Source organism: Lycorma delicatula, chromosome 2 (assembly GCF_047948215.1).
Source record: "Lycorma delicatula isolate Av1 chromosome 2, ASM4794821v1, whole genome shotgun sequence".
In the NCBI taxonomy this organism is placed as follows: Eukaryota; Metazoa; Arthropoda; class Insecta; order Hemiptera; family Fulgoridae; genus Lycorma; species Lycorma delicatula.
This window is the reverse complement of record NC_134456.1, coordinates 233,868,097-233,886,966: the sequence shown is the minus strand read 5'-3', so window position 1 is coordinate 233,886,966 and position 18,870 is coordinate 233,868,097. Positions and strand designations below refer to the sequence as shown.

The window sequence follows — 18,870 nt, the reverse complement described above, 5'->3', positions numbered from 1 at the left end:
ACTTGCAAAGCAGTATTGTTAAAAATACTTTTTTTTCTGGTCTATTTATAATATCTTTTATCTTTGACGCCTGACAATTCTGTCACAGCTGCCTTTATCCTGTTACAGTTATTGCCCTAGATCTTAGTGCCTTGATCATCATTCTCTGTTTCTTTGAACATTTGAACATACCATCTAGAACTGCATTAAACTTGGGTTAAATAGGAGATCTCCTTGTTCAGTACCTCTCCTTACTGGAAATTATTCATCCATTATATCAGTTCTGATTTTTACTGTTGAAGTTTTATACTTTTCCACAGAGCCAGATACATTTTGCATTATTATTAAAATTATTCTGTGAGATAAAGAGGTGGTCAATACTATAAAAGGCTTTTTAAAAATCCATAAACATCAAGTAGAGGATTTTATTATATTCTTTATACTTCACTTTAATTTGAGTTATTGATTATCAATGTTATACTCTGTTAGCTTCCTATTTTAGATTTTTTCCAATTTTAATCTTCACTGTGTTTGATAGTATGTCAATGATAATGTCATGGCACTCTTTGACTAATTATTCTTCATTTTGTGGATTTTGTATTAATTTTTCCTCTGAACTCTCTTAACTCAAATTTTCACTCTGCAGAAAGATTGATATATTTGCAATTTGGTTTAAAGATTTTTACCTACCTTAGTGGCCAGTGATATACTTTAATAGGCCTGTGGTCATTACTGAATTTAAAGGTATTTATTATGTCTAACTAAATAAATTAGTTATGTTGTTTTATCTGAACTTTTTTATCTAATACAAGGTTTGATAAAAAAAATACACTAAATTTCAGTTTTCTTCAAAAAATCTTTGTTTTTCATCAGTGTTGATTTTGACACCTTCAAAGAACTCCCTTTCAGATATAATAGAGATGTGCTGCTTTTTCCAGTCTTCAAAACACCACTGGAATGCAATTTTCAGTATGGCATTTAGCTGCTTCAGTGATTCTGTCTTTATCTCTTCAGTGTTGGCAAAACATCGTCCTTCCATGGTTCTTTTCAGTTTGGGGAATAGGAAGAAGTCACAAGGGGCCATGTCTGGTGAATACATAGGCTGAAACGTGTTGTTTTTGGCCAAAAATTCACAAACAGGTAGTGAAGTGTGAGCAGGTGCATTATCGTGGTATAATTTTCATAATTGTTTAGCTACAAATCTGGGCATTATCTTTGGATTGACCAAACAGTGTAGAACTTCAGATTGTACTCCTTATTGACTGTACAACCTGGTGGCAAGAACTCATGATCCACTAAGCTGTTGAAATTGAAGAACACAGTAATCAGAACCTTCACATTTGATAGAGCTTGAGCTTTTTTCGGCTTTAGTTCTTTAGGAAATTTCCACCGGGACAGTTGGACCTAAGTTTCAACATTATACCCATACACCCATGTTTCATGGCTCACCAGTTATGATTTATGAGCAGTTCTGAATTGTCATTCACTTCATTCAGCTACTCCTGAGCAATGTTCATTCCGCACTGCCTTTGGTCGAAATTCAACAATTTTGGAACACATTTTGCTGCCACACATTTCATGTCCAAAACATCTGAAAAATTTGCTTGGTACGAGCCAAATGACATGCCATCATCATCAGAAACTTCTCTGATAGTAATTCGGTGATTGTCCGTAATTAGTTTCTTCAGTTTTTCGATGTTGTCATGTGATGTGCTGAGGTGTCCAGGGAGCTCATCATCTTCAGCAGCTTCACAGCTCTCTTGTAAACACTTGTTTATTCATAGAAGATCTGCTAAAGACAACATTCAACATTTCCAATGCAATGTTGCACTTTATTCCACTTTTAAAGCAAACTGGATGCAAATTCTTGGTTCCATTTTTTCCACAAGTTAAAAATTGCCAACCATGCAAAAACACATGTAGCCTTTTTGAAAGTCAACAATAAACTAAGCATCTTATGTGGCTACCAATGTAAATATACATAAGGACAAATGTACCAACACAACAAAAAAAAGTTTACAATTGAACTTCTAAAGCACGGAAAATTAAAAAATTCCTTCTGTTTTTTTGTTTTTATCAAACCTCATATGCAGTCAATTTTGTTGCATGTTTCACAGTTTGGATTTAACTAGTCTACAATAGGTAGTTTTGTTTGTTAAACAGAGTAATCACAAAAAATAACTTCTGGCTGACGGCACGTTGTGATAAAATTTCCCGTTATTCATGTCTTTTTCCATATCCTTTCCATTTCCTTGATAGTTAGCGAGTCATTTTTTTTCTGCTCCGATTTAGCATTGAGTCTTCAATCACTTCTGTCCAAATTTATTTGTTCTCATTCATAATTTCATTCATTTAATCATAGAAAACCTCTTCATTATCAGTGATCAGTTAGTGATAAAAGCATAACATTGTATGTAACTATTTAAAAATTAGTATATTTTGTAATTAAATTTTATTTTGTTCAATCATATTAAAATATTTTGTGAATAATTGTGTTTTGTGACTTTTATGACATATGTTGATGGATTAATAAAATAAAATGTGGAATAATAGAATATTTATGTGTTCCACTGAATAACCCTTATTTAAATTGCTGAAAATTATTTTTTTTAGTGTATTATAGTAGTGTGTAATGGTACAATACGTATATACTTGTGTACCAAAGCCAATATTCATGTGAAATAACTTTTACAGGGATTGCATTGAACATTCAACAGGCATAGTTGGTTAATTAAAATTATCCCCTATATAACTGATATTAATAAACTATTTCTACAAATCACTGGAGTTGAAACACTTCAGGTATAATTAGGTATTCATTATAAAATAGCATTATAATATACAGGTGTAATTAGGTATTTATTAGTGGCTACATGTTGGTATTTATTGGTGGCTGATGTACAAGGCCACATTTTGAAGCTTTTAAAATAACGTGTGTTTTGAATTATCTGCCTATGTGATGTAAACAGATGGTGCGAGTGTAGCTCAGTTTCAATCTGAAGATATTTGTTAGCAACAAAATAGTTCAATCATTTTGTTGTTAATTGTTTACATTCATCCATTTATAATGAGTGCTATAATCCATGATACCACCAAGTGTGAATTACAAAGTGTAATTTGATATTTTGATGGCAAAAAACAATCTGTGGCTGAAATTCACAGGCAAATTTGTAATGTTTACAGGCTGAATAAAGTAAGACAGTACCTCATTCATTTTGCGAAGGACGAACAAATGTTCATGATGAAGAATCCAACAGCTGGGCCACCAATGATAACGAATGATTTAATTGAAAAAAATTCAATAAAACCGGTATTTCACCATGTCACAATTGTCTTTGATGTTTCCTGATGATTCACAATCTTAGATTTATGAACTTTTGATTTGAAAATTGGGTTATAAAAATCTATGCCAGGAGACTGCCAAAGGCATTAATAGGCAACACAAGAAAATTGTTTTGCTTCAGTGCATGAATTTTTGTGGCATTACCAAAATGATGGTGATGAATTGCTTGATAACATTGTTACCAGGGTTGAGACTTAGATTTCTGATTTGAAGGTTGAGACAAAACAACAGAATGCGATGGCAGCATTCATCTTCGAGATCAAAAAAGTTCAAATAAAAATGTTTGGTAAGGAAGCTTATAGCTACTTTCTTTCTTTCTTTCTTTACTGTTTAGCCTCCGGTAACTACCGTTTAGATAATTCTTCAGAGGATGAATGAGGATGATATGTATGAGTGTAAATGAAGTGTAGTCTTGTACATTTTCAGTTCGACCATTCCATATGTGTGTGGTTAATTGAAACCCAACCACCAAAGAATACCGGTATCCACGATCTAGTATTCAAATCCGTGTAAAAATAACTGACTTTACTAGGACTTGAACGCTGGAACTCTCGACTTCCAAATCAGCTGATTTGGGAAGATGCGTTCACCACTAGACCAACCCAGTAGATTAAGCTTATAGCTACTGGTTGGGGCAAAAGAGATGTCTTATTTGTCAAATTTAATGATTACAGAACTACTATTAATACTGATATGTATTGAAAACTGTTAAAAAATCTTAGAAAAGCTATTAAAAACAAATTACAAGGGATGCTATCCTGTACGAATTTATTTTTGCATGGTAGTGCCCAGCCACACATGGAAAATCAGACAGTGAAGTCATTTTAATGAAATTGAGATTTTGTTGGAAAATCTTTAATCATCCACCCTATACCTCTCCCAGCAATTATTTTATTTTTCTTCATCTTAAACAGTGCCTTGCATTACAGAGGTTTGACAATGATAATGAATTGAAAAATGCCAATAATGAATGGTTTAATGAAGAAGCTTGTAAAACATAATAAAAAAAAAGTTGAATTCAGCTATGTAAAAAAGTAGTAAATAAGTATAGTATTTTATGCATAATATTAAAGTTTATTCATAGTTTTCGGTTTTGTTTTTATTTAAAAATAGACATTGCTTTAAAAACACAACTCTTACATAGCAATCATGCTTCTTAAATATACAAAGAATATAAATCTATATTATTACAATAATAACAAAACACAAATGTATAACGTAGTTATGTGTACTTATTTTCAGCATCAATGACTCAGCAGCTTCCTTCTATTCCAATATATGGAACACTAAAGGGTTTGGAACAAAGTGTTAATCCACAATTAATGAAATATGCTCGAGAGACTGACAGTTCGATAGCTCTAGCACGTCGTGACAACCGACGAAGACTCTTCTGTGTTTATCCTTTCATGCCGGTAATATATTTTACAATACAATTAATAAATCTTTGGTAGGAGTAGCAATTGATTATATGTTGATTAATGATTGATTACTAATATTTTCTTCTACAATAAGTTAGTAATCATGTTCAAATACTTTTACATTTTACCAATTACCATTCCTGACGTGATCTGTACAATGTATTGTTATGTACTGATTAAAATAAAATATTTATTTATTACATAATGAAATAGGGATATTGATTTTTTTTAAGTGTAAATATTATTGTATAGATTGATTAGATGGTACTTGCTTACTTAGAAAGGCAATTCATAAAAAATAAATAAATAGAAATAAACATAATTAAAAAAACCTAGACACAATTTTCTTGAATACCTCAAAATTCTCCTTCCCAATCTTGTATTTATTTCAGAAATAAGTAGAAACTTGCAGCTTGAATGGTGTTACATAAATAAATAAATAACTGTAAATACAAATTTGTAATACATACATTTATATTAATTTGTATTTAATAGATCAACCCTAAGCACAGAGTAATTGAAATAGGATGACTTACCTATTTTATTACACAAACAGAAGCACTTTAGCGAATTTGATTCGCATCGTCAGCTGCATTCATATATATATATATATATATATTATGAAAAATATCATAAACTTTCAAACCATGATAACATACCACTTATAAAAATATTTTTAAATCAATTAAATTTGATTAAAAACTTTAAATTAAATTTCACTTATCATACTTTAAAATCTTGTACAACATTTTTTTTAAACTTTTATTTAAATTAAACATTTTTTAAAAACATAATCAAAACAAGAGACAAGAAATATAAAAAATTGTTTATAAAGATTAATCATTTAAGTTTAAATTAAAATGTAAAAATATAATTAAAACAAAGGTAAAAATTAAAACTTTTAAAATAAAAACAAAAAGTTAAACAAAGCAAAATCATATGCCAGCCACTTCACTGAATTTACTCAACTCAAGTTTAGTTAGTAGTTAAGTTTTTGTTTTTATTTTAAAAGTTTTAATTTTTACCAAGAACAAAACAAAACAAAAGTAATGAAATGTAGTAGAAATAACAAAGATGGACCACTGAATGTGAAAATAGGAGGAGAAAAGATTATGGAGGTAGAAGAATTTTGTTATTTGGGAAGTAGAATTACTAAAGATGGACGAAGCAGGAGCGATATAAAATGCCGAATAGCACAAGCTAAACGAGCCTTCAGTAAGAAATATAAGTTGTTTACATCAAAAATTAATTTAAATGTCAGGAAAAGATTTTTGAAAGTGTATGTTTGGAGTGTCGCTTTATATGGAAGTGAAACTTGGACAATCGGAGTATCTGAGAAGAAAAGGTTAGAAGCTTTTGAAATCTGGTGCTATAGGAGAATGTTAAAAATCAGATGGGTGGATAAAGTGACAAATGAGGAGGTATTGCGGCAAATAGATGAAGAAAGAAGCATTTGGAAAAATATACTTAAAAGAAGAGACAGACTTATAGGCCACATACTAAGGCATCCTGGAATAGTCGCTTTAATTTTGGAAGGACAGGTAGAAGGGAAAAATTGTGTAGGCAGGCCACGTTTGGAATATGTAAAACAAATTGTTAGGGATGTAGGATGTAGAAGGTATACTGAAATGAAACGACTAGCACTAGATAGGGAATCTTGGAGAGCTGCATCAAACCAGTCAAATGACTGAAGACAAAAAAAAAAATTTTTACCTTTGTTTTAATTATATTTTTACATTTTAATTTTAACTTGATTAATCTTTATAATTATAAACAATTATTTATATTTTATGTTTTTAAAAAATTTTTAATTTAAATAAAAGTTTTAAAAATTTTTTTATAAGAATTTAAAGTATAAGTTAAATTTAATTTAAACATTTTTTAAAGAAGATTTAATTGGTTTACAAATACTTTTAACATAAAATTATAAGTGAATAAGTGGTATGTTATCATGATTTGCAAGTTTATGTTTTTTGTAATACATATATATAAATGTATGTAGCTGATGATGCAAATCAAGTTCACGAAAGCGCTTCTATTTGTGTAATGAAATAAGGTAAGTTATCCTATTTCAAATGTTCTGTACTTATGGTTGATCTGTTAAATATAAATTAATTTGTGTTGGTACAGAGGAAACAAATAATATATATATATATATATATATATATCTATATATATATCTCATGCATTGCCACTCGACCCATACATATCCTTGTTGAATAATTCTTAAACAAATCATGTCATATAAAATATTTGATAAGTTACTTAAATAGATTATTTGAACATCCTTCCACTCTCTCCCTGTCAGCCCACTCCTACCACCCAATACAGGTACTAGAATTTACAATTTACATTTACATTTTATTTACATTTATTTATTTTTATTTAATTTACATTTTATTAATTTACAATTTTTTGTAAATTAATATAATTTACAAAAAATTGTGGTGAAAGGAACAAATAAGATGAAGTTGATCAAAAAATCATATAAATATATTTAATATTCCACCTGTTGAGTTGAAGTGTATTTATACATTGTTTCACAATAGAAAAGAGTAATTAATTTCTTGCTTTACAGTCCCTCTGAATAGAGTGAAGGTGTCAATTGTAGGGTTGAATATCATGTGTATTTTGATGAGTAACTTTTGTTTGGCTCAGTGAAGAAGGCGATAGAAAATCACTTCACTTATTACTTTTCCTATAAGCTTGGCCTTGAATACTTATTATTCACAAAAATGACTATGGTATCTAACATAGACATAGGAATATTATCTAGGTGTTCTGCAGATTTACTCACTAAGATGTTAGTCGCTAAATTTTGTTATTTCTTTAACTTGTAGGTAGTATATGAGATTACTTTTGTGCTGGTTTTTATATATTTTAAATTACTGTTTTATTTTAGCATTCAAAATCTGCTCAACAGACTCCTGAAAGTAGTATCGAACCATATAGAGAACACTTTGGACAACGCCTTTTGATTCACTGTGATAGTATAAGGTTTCGTCTACAAGCACCAATTAATGGTGATAAGGAAACTTTTTGTCAGGTCTGTTTATTTTTGATTAGTATAAAATCTTCTTCTTTTTTTTCCTTTTTTTTTGTTATAACAAAACATTTCATGAATTTATTTTTGTAATCTTTTTTTATTATATTCAATGTGTGAAATTGTCACTAGTTATTGTCTTATTCATTTTTTTATCATAGCAGATTTTCTAAACATGAAATATATCAATCTGAGAAACAGACAGTGTATATTTTGAAACCCTTTTAAAAACCCTTTTTTAGTTTAGAGATTAATTAAAGTTTAACATTAAAACAGATTTATAAATTTCTACAATTGTAGAATAATAAAATGAATACTGATTTAATGATGAAGTATAAATTTTCTGGATAAATGCTGTTTTGTTTGAAGCCGAATATTGCAATAAGCAGGATCAGTATGCAATATATAATTAATTTTCTCCTTTCATTTTATTAGAAATTTCATTGAAACTTCTTGATTTTTTTTTTTTAATTATCTTAAGTGTTATCATTAAGTTTTTTTGCTAAGCATTGTCATAATCTTCGTAAATAAAAAAAAAAGTTTCATCCATCCATAGCAGCCTCCCTCTTAAAATTTCAAAAAACTTGTACAGAAATTATTTGAAATCTTTTCAATTTTAGTTCAATTTTTTATTCTTAATGAGATTTGTTAAATTTATTTTTCTAAAGATCTTCATTAGCTACATTTTGTCTTGGTATATTATTAAAAATACACTCAAGGTGAATTCCATGTAAAGGTTAAAAAAATTTTAAATGTTTTAGCAAACTTTATAGGCTATAATTTGTGCCTCAGTTTTGTATACTAAACAAGTAAATGGTAAAAAAATTATTTTTTGTTAAAATGGAGTGGTCTTATGTTAGTATTTTCAATTTTCATAGGTAAGTTTTTATTTAGGATTATGATAATTTCATACTGCAAGTTTCATTGAAATTGGTTCACCCATTAATGCGTAATCTCTTAACAAATGCAGAAAAATCAGTATAGCGGGTTAATTTGGTTTGTTTTTGTTTGGCACAGAAAGATATTACGAAAAAATTGCATTCTTAATCATTTACTATAAAATATCAAATATATATAAAAGAAAAATCTAAATCAGTTTACAATCTAGGTAGTTGTTTAGCATAGCCGAACAAGTGTGTATGTTTTGACTCTATGTGTCAGTAGACCACGCAACCTTGCTGAATTGAAACTAACTCGTGTTTTGTCCCAATTAAAGGAAGCCATAAAAAGTAAGTAAAAGCATTGTACTACCCAAGCAATTTTAATACTATAGTAATATGCATATCAATTACTATAGAAAAGGTTATGAAACAGAATACAACATGCTTTCACTTTAAATCATATTGCTCACACCTAATTGTGAAGTTACATTGATAAGTTTGCATTCAAAATTTTGGTCAGGATTCAATAACTTATACAATGATAACAAAAAATCATTTGGTTCAGTCTAGTGCTTGATGAGTTTCTGGCAGATGTTGTCACAGCACTCAAAAGCAGATTGGACAGAATTAATATATAAATCATATTTTATGATTATTTTGTCAAAAACCCTTGAGTATTAATAAAAAGACTGCAAAGTTTAATTCATCATTAAGGAAAATGACAATATTATGTATGAGACTGGATCACTGTAGTCTGTTTTATTTGGAGATTGTAATTTCATTAAGATATCTATAAAAATTATGAATATCAAATTATATGATGATTAATTATAAAAAGCATCATATGGATTTAAATTTATTTAATGCGATAAGTAAGTATAATGTAAAATGTATTATATTACATTATGCGTTAATTGATTTAATTATTTTTCCATTATTTTTTCTTTAGGTTGAACCTTATTTTACTACATTAGCTCTGTTTGACGCCAGAGATGGAAAGAAACTTACTGAAGATTTTCATGTTGATATAAATCATAATGCTATTTTAGGTATGATTCCTGACCCAGAAGGACCCACAGAGTCTGTTGTGGGTGACAATGTGCCTTCCGAGTGGATTTCAAAAACAAAACAGGTTTGATTTATTGTTTTATTATTAGTATTTAATGCAGATTAATTTAATTTATAATTACTGTTGGATGGTGAAATAAAATAAAGTTAAAAAACCATAATACATATAAGGAATTTACTATAAAATTTTGAATTACAGAATATGTAATTAAGGATTGAAAAAGAAATCTTTAAATATAAAATCAATAGATGTTACAAAACCTTACTTAAGATGTGAATATTAATAATATTTTTCATCAAGAAAATGTGTCAGTTTTGTTAATTCAAACAGTGCAAAGTAGCCAAGGAGAACGGGAATATAAAATATGCAAAAGGTGAAAATAAAAAATAAGAGAACACTTTGCAGAAGTGAAACCTGGTGAAGTGTAGATGGAAAAATGTTGTTAAAAACTAAATGGAGTTGGTAGATAGTGTATGAATATGAAAGACTCTGCAGAAAGGATCTGAAAATATGTATAGAGAGGATCAGATTCAATTATAAGATCAAAATCTTAGAGAAGTAAAAGATTTTAAAAAGTAGTAATGTGAAGATTTGGACGAAATACTATTAGAATTGGCCTGGTATATGTCTAGATTAATTTGGCTATATTCATACACAATTTTTATCAAACTGGATAATATCTCTTAAGATTCTATTTAGTTAAGTAATACTAGCTTAGCATCCTTATAAATAATGGGAAGCTTTTTGAATTTGTTATTATGTAGAAGTCATGATTAAATCTTGACTTTGCCAAACAAGCTGAATGAATTATGATGGATGTTATGATAAAGTACTAAGTTGCAGAAAATTTTTAATTTCAAATTATGTATTAGTGATAATTTTCCAAAAGCAAATAATTATGGTAAATGATTAATTTAAATCATTGCTTTGAAAAAAGTGCACAAAAAATTTTAACAATTATATTATTTTTCATTTATTCTTTAAATTTTGATCTTTAGAAGTTTGTTAATTTTAGTATGATTTATTAATTTCTTTTCTTTTTAACTTTATTTTACATTTTGATGGGCCTAGAAAAGCACTGTCTGTGAAAATAAACTTTACAATAATGCAAAAGGTGAAAAGTATGTGTTATGGCAATTTTAAGAATAATGAAAATAGGAATTACAAAATATTGTTACTAATCATGACATGAATTAAGGCTCTAGTATGGAGCAATATGTATTATTTTTTACCCTCAGTTTTTCAACTATTACTTTCCTGGCATCATAGTTCTAGAGCTACGCTGTAAGAAGTAAAGCATGGTAATCGGTCAAAAAATTGGGTTTGGGTTGTTTGGATTTCTCATTTCATGACCCAGGAACCCCAAAAAAGAAAAAAAAGGGGGTATGTTTACCACACATACATATACATATGTGTTGGTGTGTTTGAAGTTTAACAACTTTTGACTGGAAAACCCGATTATGATTAAATTTTGTACAGAGATTCGTGTATATGGTGCAGTTTGTTGGTAAAATTTTGCGGTCGTATCTCCAGGTGGTGGTGGGAGGGTGGTTTTGGGTAGTTTAAGTTTTCTAAAAATTTTGTAAACATAACCCCACTTTATATTAATTCGTGCATGTATGCTTATCTTATCATTTTAAAAATAATTTGCATTAAATTCCCCTTCCCAAAAATCAAAAAAGCTATTTTTTTTATTTATTGCTTATTTTTTAACTGAATTTTTTTAATTTCTTTCGAAGCATAATAATAGTGCAAGCAACCCAAAAAAAAAATAGTTTGGGGGCTAATATTGGGGTGATGGAGAGCTGAGCAAAGTTTAAAAATATTGATTTTTTAGATTTTCAAACTCTTTTCATTAAATTTTTAATATTATTAAAAGTTTAAATAATAAACCCCTATTCCCCCAAAAAGAAATTTTTGGTAATGTTTTATTGTTGTACATTTTGTAGTGGAATTTTTTTAGTTTCTTCCATTTAACGTGATAACGTACAAAAATTTAAAAAAAATATTCTTGGAGGGGGTTTTGGAGGTGATGGGGACAGAAAAAAATTCAAAAAATTTGAATTTTTGAAACTTTTTTAGTTTATTTAATCGTATAATATAATTTTGAAATAATATCTTAGGTAATTTTTTTCATGTATAATTATTTTTCCCTTACATAAGAATAAATAACCATTGCCAGGAAAATATTACAACTTTATTATCAGTTTTCTTTTTTTTAATTTTCATAACTTGGAATAATGTGAACGATATCAAACTACCTACATTATTGTACTATTAAAATCCAAAACTATGTAAAGATGATTACTACATAAAGATGATGACAAAACATGAAGATATCTTCTAATTATCTATGATTGTGTAAACTTTTTCATTAAAATAAATTGCTATTTAAGTTATGGAAAAACTTTATCGAGACCAGCAGAGAAAGTTTTACTTCAGGATAGAAAAAGAGTTATTCAGTCTCTTCAGTGAGGAGAGGTCTGTTAAATTTATTATTAATATATAAGTTATATTTTCTCATCAGACTGTAGTTTATAGTGTCACAAAACTGGTTTAAATCCAGTCAGCTAGGTGTAATTCTTTTAATACTTACAATATGATTCCTTCTCCTATTGATGTAACTATAAATTTGGTTCCATTGTTGATGTCTTTTGTTACTTTTCAGTGACTGAAAAGTAACAATGATTTTTCAGCAGAAACAGCTTTTCAAACACAGATTTGAATATTCTCCTCCATGTGTGACTGCTGCTGTAGCCAAATGTAAAAAAAAAATGGAATGAGCACTTTCAGGAGAAATTTTTTTACAAAGCTGACTAATGCCAGAGAGCAGTATAGTATATCATATTGTTCCAATTCTCATCTGTTTTTATGTTGGAGCACTGACAAAGTAATAGCTTTGTTTTATTTGTGCTAAGACTGATGTCTTAGTGCTGAGATCTAAGGGAAAAATATTCAAGCCATTACTTGCTGTTTGGACTGTAAGTCAGCCTGTGTGTGATAACTGGAGAATTAATGGGAAAAAACAAACTATTTAATGGAGCTTGAGTATTTATAAGAAAATTAAAAAAAACATTTCTTAATTTTATTTGACATGACTACATTGCTGTTGATTTTCAGTACTCCAGTAATGATTGATATTGATTGAAAATTTCTGTTTTTTTCTTACTGACTGTTGATTAGGCTGTGTTTAGCATCAGTAAGCCACATTCTGATGTTTATCTTGTACTGAGGATAGATAAGATTTTACAAGGTTCAATAGCTCAAGTTGCAGAACCGTATACAAGAAGTGCCAAAGATCCTAGACTTGGATTAAAGGTTCATAAAGCTGTGAAAACATGCTGTCAAAGGTAAATATTTTTCACCCAGGTAAAAATAGTTTTTTTCTCAAATATTATGAATATTATCTCTAGTGAACAAGTTGAATATTCTGACTAAGCTGTATTACTAAAAATCTTAAGGATTGTGCTTAATTACAAAAAACCTTGTACATCTCATATGTTATATCATACCTGGTTTTATTAACTTTTAAGTATGTTTTGCCTAATGCATGATTGTTTTATTTACACTTTTTCTTAATATAACACAAGCTACTATTTAGTAGTATGAATCGTGGGTTAGATTTAGCATATGAACATCACACATGTAAACATAAAAATGTAATTCAATTGTCTCTCAGTAATGATAATTTATTTATTAGTACAGTAATTAATTAGTGTTAATTCATACAGTACTATTTTCTAGTATTTGAACAGGCTGTGAAAATTACAGAATGAAATTCTTTGAAACCATTTATTTCCCTTTGAAACAGAATTTTTTGCCTTCATTCATATTAAAGAGAAATTATTGTCATAAGAAGATTTTATTCCCTGATTTTGACAGTTCTGCTTCATGCTTTATCTGTGAAGAAAAACCAATTAGAATTTCAGTTTGTTTACCCTATTTTTTATTTTGCGGTTAGTTTTCCATAGAATGTAAATTATTGATTAGATTTAAATGAGTTTATTTTATCAGTGGTAGTGGATCAGTTTCATAGCTCGAAAATCATCTAACTCAATAAGAATAAAAGAATAAAAGTAAAATAATTAGTGGAATGCTGATTATCCAGATTAATCTGGATAAGTGGAAAATTAAAAAGGATTTATATACTGGACACATCATCTGTTTAATCAATTTTTTTTTTGTCTTCAGTCATTTGACTGGTTTGATGCAGCTCTCCAAGATTCCCTATCTAGTGCTAGAGCGTTTCATTTCAGTATACCCTCTACATCCTACATCCCTAACAATTTGTTTTACATATTCCAAACGTGGCCTGCCTACACAATTTTTTCCTTCTACCTGTCCCTCCAATATTAAAGCGACTATTCCAGGATACCTTAGTATGTGGCTTATAAGTCTGTCTCTTTTTTTAACTACATTTTTCCAAATGCTTCTTTCTTCATCTATTTGCTGCAACACCTCTTCATTTGTCACTTTATCCACCCATTTAATTTTTAACATTCTCCTATAGCACCACATTTCAAAAGCTTCTAATCTTTTCTTCTCAGATACTACGATTGTCCAAGTTTCACTTCCATATAAAGCGACGCTCCAAACATATACTTTCAAAAATGTTTTCCTTGATGTTTAAATTAATTTTTGATGTTAACAAATCATATTTCTGACTGAAGGCTCATTTCACCTGTGCTATTCGACATTTTATATCGTTCCTGCTTCGTCCATCTTTAGTAATTCTACTTCCCAAATAACAAAATTCTTCTACCTCCATAATCTTTTCTCTTGCTATTTTCACATTCAGTGGTCCATCTTTGTTATTTCTACTACATTTCATTACTTTTGTTTTATTCTTGTTTATTTTCATGCGATAGTTCTTGCGTAGGACTTCATCTATGTCGTTCATTGTTTCTTCTAAATCCTTTTTACTCTCAGCTAAAATTACTATATCATCAGCAAATCGTAGCATCTTTATCTTTTCACCGTGTACTGTGACTCTGAATCTAAATTGTTCTTTAACATCATATTTAATCATATTATACTTAAAAAAAAGACAAAGATATTAAAAAAATTAGATGTATTTCAGTAAAATTAAAAAGATATTCAGAACATATGTACAATTTAATAAAAAACTGAAATAGAGATATCTTAAAAAAAAGAAGAATTAATAGAAGTTTTCTGATAAAAGAATCAGAATTTTTAAAAATTATTTGAAAGAAATTAAAAATTTTTTTCCCTACCATTTTATAAAACTCTCTTTACACAAACATAACGACTGAATTGAAGAAAAATTGAGTTAAGTTACGTGTGTTATAAAAAAGTATAATCTCAACAATTACAAAAAATAAAAATAAAAAATGATAGTGCATTTAATAGAATAAATGACAGTCAATAATCAAAACATACTTTTAAAAACACTATTTCTACTTAAAAATTCTATAATCTGTGCTTGCTTTAATATCATTTGAGCTTCAAGATCATGTATTTATTTTACAAAAAGAATCTGTACAGAATCACTTTCTTTTTATTGTTCTGAGCCCAAAGCAATAGATAAGCATTTATGAGCCTTCATGCGATAGCCCTGAATGCAACTTTTCTTCTTCTTCAGTGTTGGCTGTTCATCTTTTCGTACAGCCTCTACAACCTTGTTGTTGTTTAAAATTTGATTACCTGGATTGTCGTCATCACTGATTATCCATTCATTTGATATTCAAAGTTGCAGTTTGTACAGCTTGATATCTCTTCTATGAACTTCCTTATTTTTTTGACAATTTCACAATGTTTTCATCAGCTGGGCATTGATTTATTTAAAAATTTTTTCCATGCTCTTGAAATGTCACACTTTTGACAGAACCTCATGCATCAACCACCTTATAACGGTAGTCTCAAATTAATGTCTTTGATCATCTTAATTGTGCTTAGTGCATCTTCATTATTAACAGAAATAATTTGTTTCCATTAATTTTTTGCAATAAAAGTGTTTCAGGGAAATATTAATCCCTTGATCCATTGGTTGTAAAATGGATGTAACACTAAAATGGATGGTAGTAAAATGAAGTATTAAATCCATTTTATAGAAGCAGAACTTTGAATCTGCTGTCCTCTCTAAGCAGTCTGCTGAGTAGGTTCATTATCTAATATCTAAAGAGCGTTTCTGATTTTACCCAAAATCTGTTGTACTTTTAACCTCCAGTATGAAATAATAATCATACAAATGTGAAAAATAGTCACAAGTCATTTGTTTTTTTCTTTTGGAAAATAATTGGAAGATTTTGGATACCTTTAAAACACATGGTCTTTAAGATTTGCCAGTCGACATAAAATCTAATTATTGATCTCCAGTTATGTTAATACCAACCAACAATGTTACTTGTTTTTTAGGTATTTTGTAGCGTGAAGCTGATTCTACTTTATGGGAAAATTTCGAAACTTTCCATTTAAGGCCTCTTTTGTCAATGTTATAAACAGAATGATCATCATAATCTTTCAAAATATGATCAGATTGTTGAATAAATTCATTTGTTGCAGATTCATTACTCAAAAGTTTGATAATTTTTTTCATACAATTTAATGCACTTTAGGAAGCTTGAGATACTTCTAATGGTGTTTGATCTTATTCAAACCCCATAAAGGGTGGTGAGCAAAAAGCACTTTTACTTCAGAGAGACTAGTTAATTTTTTGTAAATACTTCTAAGTCACATATTCAACAAATGTATACATATTTCAACTTTGTATACAATACACATTTACTTGGTTATCAAAAATGTAACTGTTGTAAAGGTTTCGAGGCAAACAGCATACAGAATGGGTAATTTATATACAAAACTAATTGTGTCTAATAATGGTTTCTCATACAAAGTTGAAATTTTATAAAATTAATTTATCTTTCTAAGTATTTAATCAAATGAAGCTTGCTGTCGTGTTTAGCATTTTAAAACAGTATTATTGTACTGCTTAATAGTATGCCCACATAACAATAGCAATGGAATTGTGGACTGTAGTGTAATGTGCTTTTGTTGTGAAATTCTGTCACTAAAAAGGTGAAAGGTTTGTAATCATTCAGTACAATTCAGAATTCATCATGGCTGTCCTGCTTCATCAGTTCTTCCATTAAGATTTTTGGTTCAAAATTTTGAAGCTATTGACTCTTCAAAAAAAAAAAAAAAAAAGAATTAGCAATCTAAATACAGTACTTAGAGATGCCACCAAACTGTGTCACTCAGGCTGTCAAGTCAGCATTTAACAGATTTTACAAAGGTCCACTTACAAAATTTCCATCCAAAATTCAAATTACTAATGCACTACATGAACCAAGATTTTCTTTTTCTGTTTAGCCTCTGAAACCACTGTAAGGTATTACTTCAGAAGATGATATGTATGAATGTAAATGAAGTGTAGTCTTGTACAGTCTCAGGTCGACCATTCCTGAGATCTGTGGTTAATTGAAATCCAACCACCAAAGAACACCAGTATCCACAATCAAGGATTCAAATCCGTATAAAAGTAACTGCCTTTACTAGGATTTGAACGTGAACCAAGACTGCAAAATCTTTGTAAATTTTTACCAAATATTTTGTTATGGATTAATTAAAACCAAAAACTAATAACAACTGGATGAATACTGAGGCCCATTTTCATTTATTAAAGGTGTTAATAAGCAAAAATACTGTTAATGGTCCCAAAGAAGCCACAGACTTCATGAGAAACTAACTTACAATTTTGAAGTTGAGTGAATTTAGTGAGTTGTGGGTGAATTTAGAAAGTCAAATATTCAATGCATCAGCATCCCATACAATTGATGTATTAAAAAAATGAAACTTGCTTTTCTTTGGAAATGCTACAAATAATGACAGGTAAGCCACACATCATATAATATGTACAGCAAAGAAATGGACATCTGAAAGTATTAATCTTAAGAAAGAGGATGTTGCTATAGTATTTTAGTTGCTTTTATGTAAAATCTGTTCATATGTTTAAAATGAAAGAATTTATTATTTATTGTGTGCAAGTAAGCTACCATAACCATTGAATACAATAAATAACATAACACAATAAACATATTTAACACAATTTTGGATATTGCATTCAAGCATGTCAAGCCCACTGAATTTCAATTGATGTTTATCCCTACAACAGACAGTTATCACATTCTGGCCTTATAATTAAGGCGTTATTCTCAACAGGAAACAACTCTAGTATTTTATTTTTAACTAGTATTTTTATTTTAGATGCTTTTTATGTGCTTCATATTATTAGAAAATATTGTGAGATAGTAAAAAGTAACAACTAATGTACTCCTCTCTTTGGAAAACAATGCATTTAAAACTAACAATTTGCTCCATTTGCTGACTTATTTTATTCTTTGCATATTTATGTAATTATAGTATAAGCTACTGTAATATAAACAGGTTTATTATTTTTAATTATAATAAAGTTATAAATAAAGAACATGACTTTTTTGAACATTTTATTTAAAAACCACCAAATTTTGTTTAGCACAAGTTAGAAATGTTTATTCAAACTCATTTTATTTTTTACGTAAGTTTTAAAATTTTTTAATAATACATTTCCAAAAGTAAAAATATAATTTTTGGGATGGGGCCCTCCACCCTACCCATGATATTATGGTTCTACCATTTCTGTTTTTCTTTTATTTTACTTTTGTTTAATGTTAAATATTTCTTTATATTATATTTCTTTCAGATGTTTCTGTGTTCTGCATTGTTTTAGTGCTTGTTTTTCTTTTAGTGCCTTGTAGATATTTTTACAGTACTTTTTTCTTCCTTCTTCTTGATTTTGTTCAAGATCAATTATCTTATATTTCCGTTTGTGGGTTCTAGTTTTTAACACTGAAAACCTTTTGTTGTTTTCTTCTTTAGGTGTCTTGAATGCTTTTTTAACTTACTTTATTGCTTAATAAACGTTAGCTTTATTAGAGTAAATTTCTGTAAGTTTTGGTCTGGAAAAATTAAAAAGATGTTTTACTGGAAATTCCAACAGAAATAATTAAAAAATATTGTGTTCATTGTTGTGTTAACATGTCAAAGAAATATAATAATTTTGCTTGAAGTTAATTTTTCCAACTCTTTTGGTCCTCCTTTTTGATATTATTTTTTTTGCATGAAATTTGTCGCTTCAAGCT

At 28.8% G+C, this 18,870-nt stretch overlaps 1 protein-coding gene across 1 annotated transcript in view; it reads left to right on the top strand.

Moving 5' to 3' along the window:
• Ziz (dedicator of cytokinesis protein Ziz) overlaps positions 1-18,870 on the top strand; it is a 133,426-nt gene that overhangs the window by 16,225 nt on the left and 98,331 nt on the right. Inside the window, exons 8-11 of the mRNA XM_075357388.1 lie at positions 4,565-4,734; positions 7,643-7,786; positions 9,614-9,796; positions 12,917-13,083. Coding sequence (XP_075213503.1) covers positions 4,565-4,734; positions 7,643-7,786; positions 9,614-9,796; positions 12,917-13,083 — 664 coding nt within the window. The remainder of the gene's footprint in view (positions 1-4,564; positions 4,735-7,642; positions 7,787-9,613; positions 9,797-12,916; positions 13,084-18,870) is intronic.